General features: G+C 38.4%; 1 protein-coding gene across 4 annotated transcripts in view; it reads right to left on the minus strand.

Annotated features, from left to right (window-relative positions):
* LOC140577527 (gamma-aminobutyric acid receptor subunit gamma-3) overlaps window positions 1-16,840 on the minus strand; it is a 50,558-nt gene that overhangs the window by 26,324 nt on the left and 7,394 nt on the right. For 3 of the 4 annotated variants that reach the window (XM_072708494.1, XM_072708493.1, XM_072708497.1), the window contains exon 3: window positions 11,509-11,576. In XM_072708494.1, the coding sequence (XP_072564595.1) occupies window positions 11,509-11,576 (68 nt within the window). Of the gene's footprint in view, window positions 1-11,508; window positions 11,577-13,865; window positions 13,874-16,840 lie in introns of those variants that run through there. The other variant, XM_072708495.1, reaches the window with a different exon arrangement.

Genomic DNA, 16,840 nt, shown 5'->3' on the forward strand with positions numbered 1-16,840 from the left:
CATTCCTGGTTATCTTATGACTAAAAAGGGTCTTTTTTGGAGATATATTAAGGCAGATATATTAAGGCAAATTTCTCTATGTCTGGAGAGCCAGCACTGAAATGGCTGAACCATACAGAATGCATAATTCATACTTAATTTTATAATTAATAAAGTAACAAACAAAAATAATACATTAACTACGTTTTCGCAAGACGGTTTTAGGCAGGGGCATCGGTGGTGGTTGTGATCTTAATCTGAAACTTAATGACAGTCATTTTAAGAGCACTGCTGAACACTGCTGAACACTGCTGAAATGCTGAAATGTGCCTATAACATTTTCTATTTTTCAGTTAGTTATGACAATGAGGTTAAGAGTTCATAACATTTTAATAAAGCTGAATGGAGCATTTGATATGATTTTTTATTAAAATTTTCTATTATTTAACACAGGCAAGGACTCCAAGCAGCCCTGGAATGTCATGGGGACCAGAAAGAGCGACCACATGACCAGGAGACCCTGCCAAGAATTAACCTTCTTCGTTTATCTAATCAAACTTTCCAGACGTCCCTTAGTGCAACCTTTTAGCCATCTAAATGATACTTCCCCTATATCACCAGTAAACTTTCTTCCCTTTCCTTGTCACCTACTGTAACGTGTGCATGTGGCACGTTGCCTGATCTGATACCTCTGCTAGTTAACCATGCCAGGGGGACACTGCTACCTCTCCAAGCAACTCCACATGACTTCTACATTGTTGCCATTTCCAAACTTGGCTTCTCCCTGTTGTGACAGATGCTAGGTTGAGTTCCATTAGCAGTACTGTTTAAAAGGCACAAGGCCTTCACTCCTGCAGCACGAGGACTTTTACCTGTTTCTCCTGTGTCTTGCAGACGCTGTGTTGTGCTTTTTTTTGTTTAGATGTATGTGTGTACGGTCTAACTCTGAATCCCTGAAGGATCCTTTGTCTCAAGACAGATTCAAGTGAAATTCTCATCAAAGCCCATGACACAACCACACAATGCATCTCAGGGTCTCTGCCTTGACACTTTAGACAAATAATGCAACACAGTGCTACAACACCACATAAATTTGGCCAAAACTCAGAATCTATGGACAATAACGCAAATGATGAAAAGCTGTGACTGGAAATCTGACAATAATGGGTCTCTGTTATTACTGAAATCCCTCATGGGTAACAAAATTAAACGCAATAACATAAACTTGACATATAGCGGTGAAAAAAATGCACAAAATTAGATTACGTCACTGGTTGTTTTATTGGAGGGACAATGTTAGGTCAAAGCAGAACAAGGATAATATTTCATGTTATTTAATCGCATTCATAAACATAACAGTTTGTTTATATTAATCATTCTTTTTTAAAGTGTGATAAAGGTGATTAATAGATCAGATTTAAAAGCACACGTTAAATAGCAGCTTGTTTTTTTCTAGAGAGCATTGCCCAGATTAGCCACTAGGGGGATCTGCAAACACAGTCTCATATGGATAGAGTTTAAATGCTCAATGACAGGCGTAATAGAGGAGAGTGGAAAGCCAAACCCGACTTACAATCACACATATAGATTCTGCGGATATCACATCAATGCAGCAATATGAAATACTGAAATGGCACATTACCAAGATTGTTATTTTCCTTCGGAATAATTTCCTCTTTTAACATATGGGTTGACAGAGTGAGAGTCTATTTCAATGTGAAAACAAATCCTGTGGAGCACCCTGCCATGTGGCTAGTGCAGACAGAATGTCTCCAGGCACAAATTACATGGTGCTGCTGTGAGGATCTTGGCATAGTTCCCTTTTTCTGAAGTGTGGTGTGAGGCTGTGAAGAGTCAACTGTGAGGCGGAGAAATGTGAGGTGGGAGATTAGGGCCACTGCTGGGATCTTTTGATTAGATCCAATGGATGACTCTCCCTCATATTATTTAGGGGTCCTCAGCCAGTCATCTCCAAGCTATGCATCCAAGCATGTGGCAAGGAGGATGGCATCCAAGCATGTAATGCTGTTCATTAGCATTTCAAGACCCAGTTCCAATGCCCTAATTTTGCTCCTTGAATATGTGCAGTATCTTTATCTGCAGTAGAGAAAAGAAAGGACAAGTCTGGATAATGTTTATCATTTTTTATACTATGATCACGTCACAAAGCAAAATTATTGTAATATAACAAAATACCCTAATTTGCAAGCAGTTCCATCTGTTTAAACTGAAGTATAATATTCCAATAATCTGCCTGCAATAATATTTGGATTTTGTGTTATACTTCCTATTATTTTCCAAAACTTGTGAAATATGTAACATTCTGTGTGAGAATGCCTTTTTTAGAAGCTCAGATGAAGGTTGAAAATCAGGTCACAGTATATGCAATTGCTCAGGTAAAACTTTGGTCTTGGGGAGACATATGAAAGTTCAAGGAGACGGATTATCTGTAAGTATCAAAGGTGCCTAGAAACATTATTTGGCATCTTGTAAGAGCTTGTGGGAATGTGCAGCCAAAACGGAAATGGAGTAACAATAGCAGAATGTTCATTTTTACCAAATACATAGTCAAGTGGAAGCAAAACTGTGAAGAAGCCCATTCAGTGCTAGACGTCCCTCATTGGGGGCTGTGATGCTGGAATCCATTGTGTAAATTGAGCCCATCCCTGCTGATCAACTCAATAATTAAATTTATGTCCATCAAGTAAAAGTGAGCTATTGGAAACAACATAGACTGCTAGGGTTCTGTGGTTACAGAGCTTCTTTACTGTTGCATGAAAGGCAAGCCGAGTCAGCAAACCAGTGTGACCCCAACGTTAAAGAATCGTTTGAGAGTATGAGATACCTTGTATAACTAAGATCAGAGTTACCAGATAAGAGGTTTGGAGAAATGGTTGAACATTTGATTCAAGTGGATCAACGTGGGTTCTGTCCTACCAGCAAATAAACAAAGGACCTCATCTTCATAGTAGCTCAGGTAAAGAAGTCATCTTATAATGGTGCTGGAGAACGTGAATAAGAGAAACAAGATGGAACACAAGTTTTTAAGTGTGGATGAAACTCTGCAGGCACCAGACTCCTCTGCTCAGACATGTTTAAGGGAAACAAGATGGCACACTTGGATCAGTCTGTGATTTAAGTTGTTTTACTTCGATTTTTGGTGTGATTTTGTATCCAGCCGTCAGTGGGTTAATGATTTTGGTTTCTCTTGACCATTGTTACATCATTTTGTTTGCAATGAATTACGCATATATATCAATAAAGATTTATAATTTGAATATTTTGTTCATCAATGTTTTCCCTTAAGTGTTTTGAACAGTGTAGGAAAATGTGCACTCTGAAGAACACTTCTTCATAGCTGGGGACTTTCATAAGGTCTACCCAAATATTAAGAGCACATCCCCTGCACCCTGTAGTAACAATGTGAACACTCTGGAGCACTGTTACACTGCAAGCAAACATGCCTTCTGTTTTTACCATGTTGGAACCTCAGCTAGTCAGACCACCTCTCTGTACTATTTTCAGTTATCACCTGAAGCATGGAGAGCCAGTCATGTGGGAAGTGGCCAGACCTTTTTGGTTCTATGGACTGGGGCATGTTCAGAGGATATTCATCTTATCTGGAAGAAAACACACCAGTTGCCATGGAATTCATCACACACAGAGCAGTGTGTTCCAACAAAGACAATATGTTCATTTCCAAACCAAAATCCGTGGATCACCACATACATGAGAAAATGATGGCCTGTACCATGCCATTCCAGAAACTCAACCATCCACAGGAAATGCAACTATGCTCTCCAAAGGCAATGAAATGTGCTTGAATTCAATACTACACCAAACTGTAAACTCACACGGCAGCACTCGTGTTCAATAGTTGTGGCAAGACACTCAGACTCTCACAAATCATAAAATGAAAATTAAATCCCATCTCAAAGTGAATGCTTTCTCTCCCTGCTTTGAGTTTGATAACAAGGATCCTCTGGTGCAATCTCCGAGAGCACCACACGACTCCAATTTCTCTGCCAATGACACAAGGATGAATTGTAAATGAGTCAACATCCGCAAAGCAGCTGATCTTGATGGATATCCAGGTTGTATTTTAAAAACCTGCAGAGACAATTTAGCTATTTTTATAGATAGTTTTAATCACTCTATGTTTTTAAAAACACCAATATTATCCCGGTTTCAAAGAAGAACAATGAAGATTCCCTCAATCACTATCGCCCCATGAGCTGAGCTCCCTTTTCCACTCACTGTTACCCATGACTGTGTGACAGACGCAGCTCCTACTGCATAATAAAGTTTGTCGATGACATCACCGTCAAAGGGTTGATCACAAACAACAATGAGATGGCCCACATGAAGGAGGCCAGGCACCTAGAGAGTGGTGCCAAGAAAACAATCTTTCCCTAAACATCAACAAGACTAATGACCTGGACATTAGGGAGGGTTGCCCACAAAGACCGTCTGCACCAACGAAGAGCTTCAAATTCCTGGGAGTCATTGTAACAGACAACCTCACTTGGTCACACAAAATCTCAACAGTAATCAGGAAGATCCATTAACGTTATTATTATTATACCCCTGGTGCCTCATTCATATTATATGAATCTTGTATTTTGTATGGTTGAGTTCATTTGAGTGGATTTAATCTTTATATTCTCCAAAGTGAGTCTTTCAATAAGGTTTGCCCACTGGACACTGCCTCTAAATATCTAGAATTGAGATTGAAGGAATGGAGCAGATGATTGACAATGAAAGGACAGATCCCCAGACCCACCGCGGGACACAAAGGAAATCAATGGGAAATTCTCTCGCTTGGATACTTGTTCAAAGACATGTCCACTGCAGTGTGCTTCCAAAAATCATGCATTTATGCAGCAAATATTATTTCAAAGGCCTATTTGAAATTATACTCATAATTATTCCAAAACATTCACAGAAGTAAAATAATAAAATGAACATGTTAAGGACAATACAGGTTTTATGCCAGAAATATTAAAAAGTTGTATTACATGTCCTCATGGAATTTATGTAATAAACTAAGTTTAAAGACTGACAAATTTTTACTAAATATTTGAATAATAACTATATATCCAGCCAAATTTACCAAATTTACACATTTTATCCACATATCTAAAAAAAAGTATTTCACTAGTGTTAAATTTAAAATTCGTTTTTGAAAAATATGAAACCTCAAAAAGAACCTTCCGGAAGGACCATTCTTCATTAATTCTTGGATGTCACTGTATTATGCGGAGATCCAGTCTTTATATTTTGCTGGTCTACCTTCAATGTTCCTCCAAAAGAACTGTTCAGGCTCACATGTAGCCAGGGTTTCCACACTCAAGTGATTTGCACGCCGTTGCCTTGGAAATAGAATTACCCAGACATTTAAAAATAGCTTTTTTATGACCCCACATTAGCAGTATTTCAGACATATATTTATTAATGAGGAAAGCCAATTGTTGAGAAGCAATCAAATTGTAGTGCTTGTTCGGAACTCATTCATAACCTCAGCCAGAAACATTGTCACATGTCATGCATTATTGCGACAATGAAGATTCTATCTGCAACATGTTTTCCTGCAGCTCAGGTTAACTGCCAGCAACAATGGATAATGTGTAACTAAAATATTACTACACACAAACCTGTTTAAAAGGGAAAAGAACCAAATATAAGAGCTGAAAAACGCCAATTAACCCTCCCACAAAGCGTGATTAAACCAGATTCACACTGTAGGTGTTAAACTGCAGGAAACACACTCAAACTCTTTCCATGTTCTACATCTACCCAGCAACTCCATTGATTTTCATTACCTCTGGCATTTGTTATCTTGGGGAAAATGATCAACCACTATGGAATCCCAACTGTTGAGTTTAATCCAAGCCAGGAATTAGTGTGGCTCTTTCTGTCTCACAAAATCTAAGCAATACAAGACAAAGACCTTATTAACAAACCTAGGTCACAATATTACCACTAACACAGAATATCAATGACATGCACTCTCAAAAAATTATGATTCATTTTTGAAAATTGAAATGATTAAATAGCAATAGCATTGTATTTACTCTTAGATGATCAACACTGTGCGGCATATAGTTTTAAATTATTTTGTGGCCTTGACATAGCTTATCAAAATTGCTAATATAAAATGTAAGTATAATTCAGTTGTTACTAAATATAATACACAAATTATAATCACTAAGTCAAGCTTTGACCCAGAAAAGTGGCCTGGAGATTAATGAATGAACAGAGTAAAAACAGGGGTCTGCATGTTAACAGAAAATGTTTTGCTGTGGCGTAAACAGCATGGTAATAAAAAAAGTCATTGAAGAGGTTAATTAATGATTTATTATTGTTCCATCAGTAAATTAGTGCTGTCTCAAACCAGTCACGTAATCATAAACATCAGGCAGTTAGTCAGTTATTAGCAATAAGCAAACAGAAGAGAGCAAAATAATAAACATTTGCACTCATGTTAACATGTTTATGATCTGGCAGGATAAGAGCCACTGTGTGTGTGTGTGTGTGTGTGTGTGTGTGTGTGTGTGTGTAAACAGGCAGCCTCTTAACCTCTTAGAAAAGCATTACCAGGGAGTTTGCGATGCAGCTGTGTAGACGAGTTCTAGGTCTATTATCTTAAAGAGCTGTTACTGTCATTCATTCAGTAGGTGATAATTAATGTTATTGTAGGGCTTTTAATTATAGTGATATCTACGTTAATTATATTTTCCTATAGAGGAATTATCAGGTTCTGGGGTCTGGGCCTTGATGCGCTGCTCAGACTTTTTTCCAGAGATGTTGTGGTATTTCTGGATAAGCAGATGGAGGCGTCACCTTCCTGTGTATCGTCTTGCCTTCATAGGCGCTCATTTGATGCCAAAAATGAGGTTTTCCTGATTAAAGTATGTCACACTGTATAATGGTTTAGTGCATTCCCAACTGTGACACCCGATTCCTGATTAAAGTACGTCACTGTATAATGGTTTAGTGCATTCCCAACTGTGACACCCGATTCCTGATTAAAGAACGTCACACTGTATAATGGTTTAGTGCATTCCCAACTGTGACACCCGAATCCTGATTAAAGTACGTCACACTGTATAATGGTTTAGTGCATTCCCAACTGTGACACCCGATTCCTGATTAAAGTATGTCACTGTATAATGGTTTTGTGCATTCCCAACTGTGACACCCGATTCCTGATTAAAGTACGTCACACTGTATAATGGTTTAGTGCATTCCCAACTGTGACACCCGATTCCTGATTAAAGTACGTCACACTGTATAATGGTTTAGTGCATTCCCAACTGTGACACCCGATTCCTGATTAAAGTACGTCACACTGTATAATGGTTTAGTGCATTCCCAACTGTGACACCCGAATCCTGATTAAAGTACGTCACACTGTATAATGGTTTAGTGCATTCCCAACTGTGACACCCGATTCCTGATTAAAGTACGTCACACTGTATAATGGTTTGTGCATTCCCAACTGTGACACCCGATTCCTGATTAAAGTACGTCACACTGTATAATGGTTTAGTGCATTCCCAACTGTGACACCCGATTCCTGATTAAAGTACGTCACACTGTATAATGGTTTAGTGCATTCCCAACTGTGACACCCGATTCCTGATTAAAGTACGTCACACTGTATAATGGTTTAGTGCATCCCCAACTGTGACACCCGATTCCTGATTAAAGTACGTCACACTGTATAATGGTTTAGTGCATCCCCAACTGTGACACCCGATTCCTGATTAAAGTACGTCACACTGTATAATGGTTTAGTGCATTCCCAACTGTGACACCCGAATCCTGATTAAAGTACGTCACACTGTATAATGGTTTAGTGCATTCCCAACTGTGACACCCGATTCCTGATTAAAGTACGTCACACTGTATAATGGTTTAGTGCATTCCCAACTGTGACACCCGATTCCTGATTAAAGTACGTCACACTGTATAATGGTTTAGTGCATTCCCAACTGTGACACCCGATTCCTGATTAAAGTACGTCACACTGTATAATGGTTTAGTGCATTCCCAACTGTGACACCCGATTCCTGATTAAAGTACGTCACACTGTATAATGGTTTAGTGCATTCCCAACTGTGACACCCGATTCCTGATTAAAGTACGTCACACTGTATAATGGTTTAGTGCATTCCCAACTGTGACACCCGATTCCTGATTAAAGTACGTCACACTGTATAATGGTTTAGTGCATTCCCAACTGTGACACCCGATTCCTGATTAAAGTATGTCACACTGTATAATGGTTTAGTGCATTCCCAACTGTGACACCCGATTCCTGATTAAAGTACGTCACACTGTATAATGGTTTAGTGCATTCCCAACTGTGACACCCGATTCCTGATTAAAGTACGTCACACTGTATAATGGTTTAGTGCATTCCCAACTGTGACACCCGAGACCCATTTTGTTTGGTAGTTCCTGTCAAATGCATCTTTCTTGTTTTTTAAAAAAAGACTTTTGTTTTGCCTCATTTTTGTTTTGTAGTTCATATTCATCTCCCCAGATCCCAGTTTGTTCTGAAAAGCAGCCAAAAATAAAGTCCAGGATTTCTCTTTTTTCTCAAATACACCATATATGTATGTATGTACGTATGTATGTACTTATGTATGTACGTATGTACAGTATGTACGTACGTGCGTATGTATGAATGCATGTACGTATGTATGTATGTACATATGCTGATGTAAATTCAAGCCATCGCTCAGTTCTCTCTCTATCCATCACTGACTATAAAAATTGTTTTACCTGATGTCAAGCCTTTTTTAGCAATGTGTCAAAAAGTTCATGCAATGTGGAAATAATTTTGCTTTGTTTTGCTTTCTAATGAAACTACCTTAACTAAACAAATTACAAATAATACACATTGAGTATATTAAAAAGGTGGCTTGAGTTAGTCATGTCTATGTGTAATAATAACTCATTGTGATTGTATTCACTATATATTTTTTTACAAATTTATCTATGCTGTAGAGGAAGCAGATGTGTGTGTGTTTTTGGGGTTGGTGGTGGGGTGGGGTGCTGAGACCTATGTGAACATTTAGAAATTAAAAGTGACCCAACCCCCCCCCCCCCCACCCATTACCCTTGCACCCCCTGGGACAGTGCCCTAGTCTCACCTAAGCTAACTAAATTAAATCATAATCAAATTTTTTTATAGTCAAATATTTATCAAATGCAAAAATTAATATAAGCAAAAAATATATATTAAATCCAGTGGTCAGGGACCACACAACCACACACTGCAAGATATATCTGTACACTCTGTTAAGAAATACCCCCAAAGAACCACTTTCATATTTTCCAATATTGACTATTTTTTTAATCTGAAAATATGTAAAACATTCCGGATGCCTCAAAATATTTCTTTGCAACCTCTGTTCCCCTCTGGACACTCAGTTTGTTGGAACATACAGTCAACAAGCTTCCAACAGCCGGTTCCATCTCATTCCACAGATGCTAAATAGGATTGATATCTGCAGACTGGGCAGGTCACTGCATTAAGTAGAACTCATTCTCATTCCTGGACAACATTACATCTGTGATGTGGCACATTATCCTGCTGAAAAATATCCATACAGCCAAATACATTGCTGGCACAAAAACTACATGCAGCAGACTGGCAGTGATGTTCATTGTGGCATTCAGAAGACTGCAGTTTTATCAAAGGACCCAATGTGTGACAAGAAAACACTCTTCATATATCACATCTCCTCCGCCTGCAGCGCGGATACGTATAAACATAAGGATACCTTTTTCTCTCCGTATCCTAGTCTCCCATCGGCATGCAACCAAAGGAACTTGGATTCTTCAGACCAAGAAACGCTTTTTTTCCAATCCGCCACTGTCTTTTGTGTCATTAGCCCATTCAAACAACAGTTTTTTTTTTTTTTGCTGTAATAAGTAGAATTCTAAGTAGGGTACCGTTTGGAATTTGTATCTTTAAACACCAGAGCTGCGCTGGACTGCCAGATGGTGTGAGCAATTTGATGTAGCCTTATTTAATTTCTTTTATTAATGAACTGTTATTGACTGCTGGTCTGCTATTGGTTTGTTGTTTTACAGGAGATGGAAAAACAGACAAACACGGGAGACTGCTGAGCCTGAAAATCCATGGGCATACATTCCTATTTACGTCAGACTGCAGTACACCAAGTTACCACTGAGTCTTTTCGTATAACTGCACATCTCATCATGGTTTATTTTTATTATGGATGCATAAATGTTCTATGAATGCATTATAAAGACATTATGAAGGTGCAGTTAATGTCAAGGGTCCTGGAACCATCTATTAGAAGATTGCTTGATGTTTAAGAAAACAAGGATCCCTCTGTCACAGTCAAATCCCCTCAGCATACACATGTACTCTGTACACGCGCTTCTGCTGTGGTTTAACAGTCTGACCTGCCTGGACACATGAATTGTAAACATTTCAGAAATTCAAAATACACAAATGCTATATCAGTAAGCTATATCGATAAGCTATATAGGCTAAATAAATAAAGGACCATTGATAAAGGGGTGAAGCCTTTTTTATAGTACTCTAGCCATGCAACTGTAGCCCATTTAGAGACTTATTTTAATTGAGATGGAGGGTCATATGAACATCACTGTTCTGCTAAGAAAGTGGCTCATTTTAAGTGCAACAGACAGTGTAGACACCTAGATAACCAACCCAGTGTTACCATTTACTCGTTATGAAATGTCCCATTTGTAGCTCAGGCAAATTAAATGCTTTCCAAAATGATCATAAGTATAATTACTATGATACCGGAAGAAGTATGTTAGTAAGGAAAGGCTTGTGTGGAACTGATGGATTAAAATAAATAGATAAAAATTAATTTAAAACTATTTATAAATATGTCTTGTTCTGGATCAAACTGCACAAAATAAAACATTGATATTTGCACTGAATGCATTGCTGGTACAATAGTAATCGTAAGGAGCACAAAATCACTATCTGACCAATTTATTTTTTTACCTTTGAAGTCCATTCTTTTGATACTGCATATGTCCATTACACACATGTGCCTTAAAAGAATCTGACATATTTTGGACAAATAATGGCCAAAATATGCTATAATACTGAAAGTGGCATTATAACAGTGAAACTTCAGTCATTTTTTCAGAGAAGGTCTACACAAAGATATTTTTTGGCAGAACTTATGTAACTTTTGTGTTCTACTTTGATGAAGAACTGAAACAAAATATCACTACTCTCTATGATTCTGTGCGATTCCCAAAGCTGAGCCGTTCTGTGTCTTTGGTTTTACACAATAGATCTGTCACAATGTCTGTCATTCCTACACAGTAAATTGTAAAGGAAATGGAATATAACCTGACTGCAAACTGTAACATCTGAATCCTTCTATCAGCTATTCGATAAAAAAAAAGAAGAAATGAATTCAGTTGGATGTATGATAAAATGTGTGTATTTGTGTCTAAGCATTTGTGTATGTGTGAATACGAATTACTTTCACTTACCATTTTAATTGATGACACAGGTCCGATGCTGTTCACGTATATGTCAACGTCTATGACAGTCGGCTTAACTGCAAGTAAAATAAACAAAATGTTTGATATTTGACACACTCTGACCTTAAACGTCTTCTGTCGAATGAGAACAAACCACAAATATCTGGCACTGAAGAAACTCTATGCTAAACTAATTTGCAAAAAGCAGATGTTATGAATGGTAGGTCCCCTGGGAGACGTCAGCATTAACAGATGCTGTGCTGGCTACTGACCCGCACTCTGCTGCCTGAGTTCTGTTTGGCTTTGTCAGCTCTGCATTGCCACACTCAGGCGCTTATCCACAATGTAACCACAGACTGCATATAAGTTATAATCCATTTAGTCAATGGCAGCAATGCAATTTTAAAACATCAATATATTCCAATACAGAACACACCCAGAGACAAAGATGAAATTATTATTTATTTTTGTTTTTTTTTGGGGGGAGGGGGCAGCTCTTTGAGTTGGAACTCAGAAGGTTGCCAGTCACCAAATTGCCCATAGATGTACATGTGTGAGTGAATGGTGTGTGATCGTGCCCTGCAATGGGTTGGCGCCCCACCTCAGGTACCCATAGGCTCCAGATCCCCCATGACCCTGAACAGGATAAGTGGCTGCAGAAAATGGATGGATGGATGGATGGATGTAAGAGTGCATCATTGCATTCATAAAGAACTAAATCCTGGGGTCCCTAGAACCATGTATCGCTGCATATCTGTAGCGATAAACACCCCATAACCTTGGTCTTTTTTATGTTTTGTTTTTTAACCTATTCTGAATGAACCATAGTGCCACCTGCAGACTAACTTGCAGAGGTGGCTTCTGTCTTACTGCAGCCATACACATACTTGGATGACATTGTCTCAAATCAGTTAACATAACCACCTCACCACCAGAATTAGCTTCATGTTTTCCGTGTTGAACATCTACTTGTGAATGTAGGTTTCGCCCATGTCAAGAATGTAAAGAGGCATAACGCATTATAAGCAAGTTCACTATGCATTATGAGTGCTTTATGAAGCTCTCATCTATAATGCAGTATAGATATCTTCATAATGGAGTACAAAGTGTCCGAATTCTTATACCAACCATTATAATGGAGCTTATGAAGTATTATAATCAATACTATAATTCCTTATGACTGTCAACAGAAGATGCTATAATGCTTTATTAATTCTTATACTGACCATTACAATGCATCTTGAAGGTATCTCTAATGCATTATATGTATAAGTAAAGTGTTACTGCAATTGCTAATTGTTATAATATTTCTGCCAAATGAAACATCCGCCTGTGAGATTTAAGTTGTTCCCTATCTCCTACTGGCCTTCCCTCGGAGAGAAATTAATGCTTCTCCACCCAATCAAAGGAGCCTCACTGCTGACTCATCTCTGCTGGGAATGAAAAGTAAAAGGTTCATTTTAAGTCATTAAAATGTTCCTCTCTATTTTCAGAAACTGTGGTTCAGTTATGAGTTCTATCAGTCACAATAAGTGGCGTGAGCCCTCACTCTCTCAAACACACACAAAAGCCACTGGTGGAATATCATCTGACTCTTAGCACAGCTAGTCAGTCAATGTGTCAAATGCTGTCAGTCCCCACTCTTGTGAAACTGTGAGCAGGGCCATCGTGAAACCCTCAAAAGGTGAAGATTAGAATTAGCTGCGGTAAAATCTTAACTACAGCTCTAATTAAAAAAAGTGATTTGAAAAGTTATCAAAAATTATGAAGTCTGTCAGCTTCCTGTTCCAAGTGCCACTCACACATTGCTGATTCACACTTTTTTTACACATTTTTTTTAAACATGGAGAAAAAGCACAGATGTCAGAATTAATCTATAACTGGAAAACAAGCTGAAGACTCCTGCACTGTGTTGGGTTACTTACTTAAGTCTCATTATACTTTAAAAGTTTTTTCCTTTTTTTTTTTTGAATGAACACCCCCTAATGCAGCACTTTGCCAAGTTTCCGAAAGCACGTGGATGTGCTGTATTTGCTTTCTTCTGTAAATTATAACGAACAGACCAGCAAAGCTTCGGAGTGCAGACTTGCTGCACTGTGAAATGTCAGGCTGAGCAATATTGCCCATTCAGCTGGAGCAAACCATTGATGGGATGTGACTGCCAGTGCATAAAAGCCTTCAGCAAGAAGCCAGTAGCGGGAACACCTTCCATTATGGGTTATTTGGGTCTTTTTATGAAAGTGCATCATCGGTGCCTGGTTGGCACTTGGAGCAAAACCGGAAACAACAGCAGTCAACAATAAACCTCAGAAGACTGAGCTTCTCCAACCTGTTCCTTTCCAAAGACTATTTACAGAGATGCACACCTACTGACCGCTGCCAGGTCCGGCCAGCCACCTGCTCTCTGCCCTGAGTGCCTCCTCATGTTCTCTATAAGAACCAGAGACAAGGATCATGACTCATTTGTACTGTATGAAATGGCATAGAACAGTCTATCTTACACAGGTCGAAAGTAATTTACACAGAAAAATATAATTAAATAACAGTGGTAGGAATAGCATGCTGTGATGCGAATGAAAGATAACCAGGTCGTGTGATACAGCAGCTGAACGGTTGGCTGTTAGTGGGAGACCTCTCATCTCTAAGCCCTTATTGAAGCCGGATTTAATTGGATGCTATAAAAGACTGACCTACTCACTGGTTGCATTTTAATAGATTTTAAGAAACACTCATTGTTTTCTTTTCCGCATGTAGTATATTTTCATTCTCGTAAGATATGTAAATGAAATATGCAAATACACGCAGAGCTTATTGTCGTCTGCTTCCATTTAATTTGCTTACAGAATTCCCAATGTATCAATTAGACGTTAAGCACTTATTTCCTTGCTTTGAAAAACAAAAACAATTAAGCCTTTGTTTTATTGTGGCATCATTCAGGGAATTTTTATATTTTATTATTATTGCTGTTTATTTCTTTAATAGGTTAAAACTCTTAATCAAGTGTCATAAAGATGAGAATTCTTTCAGCACTAAGAGCTACTAACACTATAAATTATAAGTGTACCTCCTGGATTTGTGTCAAGATGGCAATTTAAAACTACAAATGCTTCTTTTTTCAAAGGACCTAAAATATACTTTAGTGTATAGGTCCCTGCATTTTTTATTACAGCAATTTCAAACCTTTGGCAGTGAGTTGTCATGCACGTTGTAAACACACACCTTAGGACAACTGATTTATTAGATAGTGCACCAGACTTATTCATCAATACAATTTCATGGGACATGAAGTTAAATTATAATACTATTTATGTTTTTGCTCCCTCTCAGCTCCCGGTAGGTCTGAGAAACACTGATTTAAGTAACAGAACCTTAACAGAAGCCTTCTTTCACTTAGAAGTAGAATTCACAAAGGCCACGGCAGTAACATATGCGTGTAAATATCCCAAACACAGATCATTACACAGGAATCAGCCTAGATCTTGATCAATGGCAATTTGGCTTTGACACATTCATTTCAAATGTATTTTGCTGATTCCTAAAACTTATGGCATTATAATTTACCATTATTGCTAAATTAATCTAAGAGGTGATTCTTAAATTAATTTTTAATTGGAAGTTAGGGTCATTTGATTAATCTGGCATTTGCTACTCATCAAAGCACTCATTCCAATGATTGAAACAGGTGATCTTGACACAGCAGTAATTTAGGAAACATTGTGATGATATTCAGATTGTTCTTCCTGTAAAAGAAAGGCTAAGAATAAGAAGTTTATTAAAGACATTAATTGTGACAGGAGCATTACGCCGCTTCCTCTCTGAGAGAGTTACATATCAAAGTGGCAACAAAAATACATAATCGCTTCTTCCTTTGTAATATTTATGTACTGAATGAAGTAAGAATTGCTGAATTACGCATAAATCAATATACAATATTTTGGCAGTGGAGCCAACACAAAATATAATAATAATACATAAAATATAATCAAGAACATGCTGACCCTATATAGAGATAGACTATGTGTCCCACAAACAAATATCTGCTTTTATGTAAATGTATAAAATGAATGAGGTACCAGTCAGCTTTATGCAAATGACTAAATTAGCTTTGGCGTGACCCTTGGCAAAGTGGCTCAGGTCACCACTTCTGTGGAAGAAGATGCAGAGACCATCATGCAGTAATGGAGAAGGACTGAAATCCCGGCCATTTGGTTGTAATAGTACTTGAAGTGATCAAATTTCAAAAGCAGGTCAGACCTCATTTTCCCATAGGTGTGTTATTTTCATCCCCTTTGAAGAGGCCATTTCAGCACAATATGAAGATCAATATGAAGATGATTTAGAGACATTAATATCATTCCATGTGTGCATCTCTTCTAATGAAGTAGGTCAAAGTTAGGGAAAAGCATGCTTTTGCTATTACTCTATAGCTGAGTAAAAACATAGGCCACTCAAGTAACAGTAAATGTAATCATTTCAAAAACATTCAATACAATGTAAACACATTTTATTCTTATCTCTCCATTCATTTTCCACCCACTTAATCAGAACAAGGTTGCAAGGGAGGCTGGAATCAGCCTAGACAGGATGCCAGTCCATTGCAGGGCATGCAAACATCAAGAAATGGGCATATCATAAATAGCGCCCCCACCTGGCTGCACATCTTTGGACAGCATGAGAAAATCAAAATCAAAAGAATTTCCACCCCCAAACTGAGAGGGGTGCAAAAACGGTGCTTCCCAATGCACCACAGTACTGGTACACTGAGAGACTTCATATAACAAACTGGGTGAGATGGACCACTCTCCACGTCACTTGAGAACAGTCAGGCTCTGCTTACATTCCAGCCAAAAGATCTATAATTACTCCTGACCTCCTCAGACAGATGGAGAAAACCTCACACGGCACAGCACAACTGCACGCACATTCACACACTTCCACACCAGTTTAGTTCCACCACATGTACGCACTGGGCATGCTGGTAAAAGGCATCTGTGTACCTCCCAAATTATAGGATGTCAGATAAACTAGGCCTGGAACTAAAGATGGGGCTTGCATCTGAAAGATTATTGAAGACCTGAGATTTTCATCAGCAAGAAATGTTACCTGGGTGATCAATAACTCAATCAGCTAAGACAGGAGAACAGATTTTAAGCAGCATCTGTCATGGACCACTGGAATACTCCAGTGCTGTGGGAGACCATCTCCTCAGCCAGCGTAAGGAACTGGGAGAACTGCATCCAGTGAAGTACAATACGAATGATGCCACATCACCAGTCTCGTCATAAAGCCGCTGTACTGCTCATGAAACTTTTAAACATGGATAAAAATGGGCTGTGGGCAC

The sequence above is a fragment of the Paramormyrops kingsleyae genome, unplaced genomic scaffold, assembly GCF_048594095.1.
Source record: "Paramormyrops kingsleyae isolate MSU_618 unplaced genomic scaffold, PKINGS_0.4 ups105, whole genome shotgun sequence".
Lineage (NCBI taxonomy): Eukaryota > Metazoa > Chordata > Actinopteri > Osteoglossiformes > Mormyridae > Paramormyrops > Paramormyrops kingsleyae.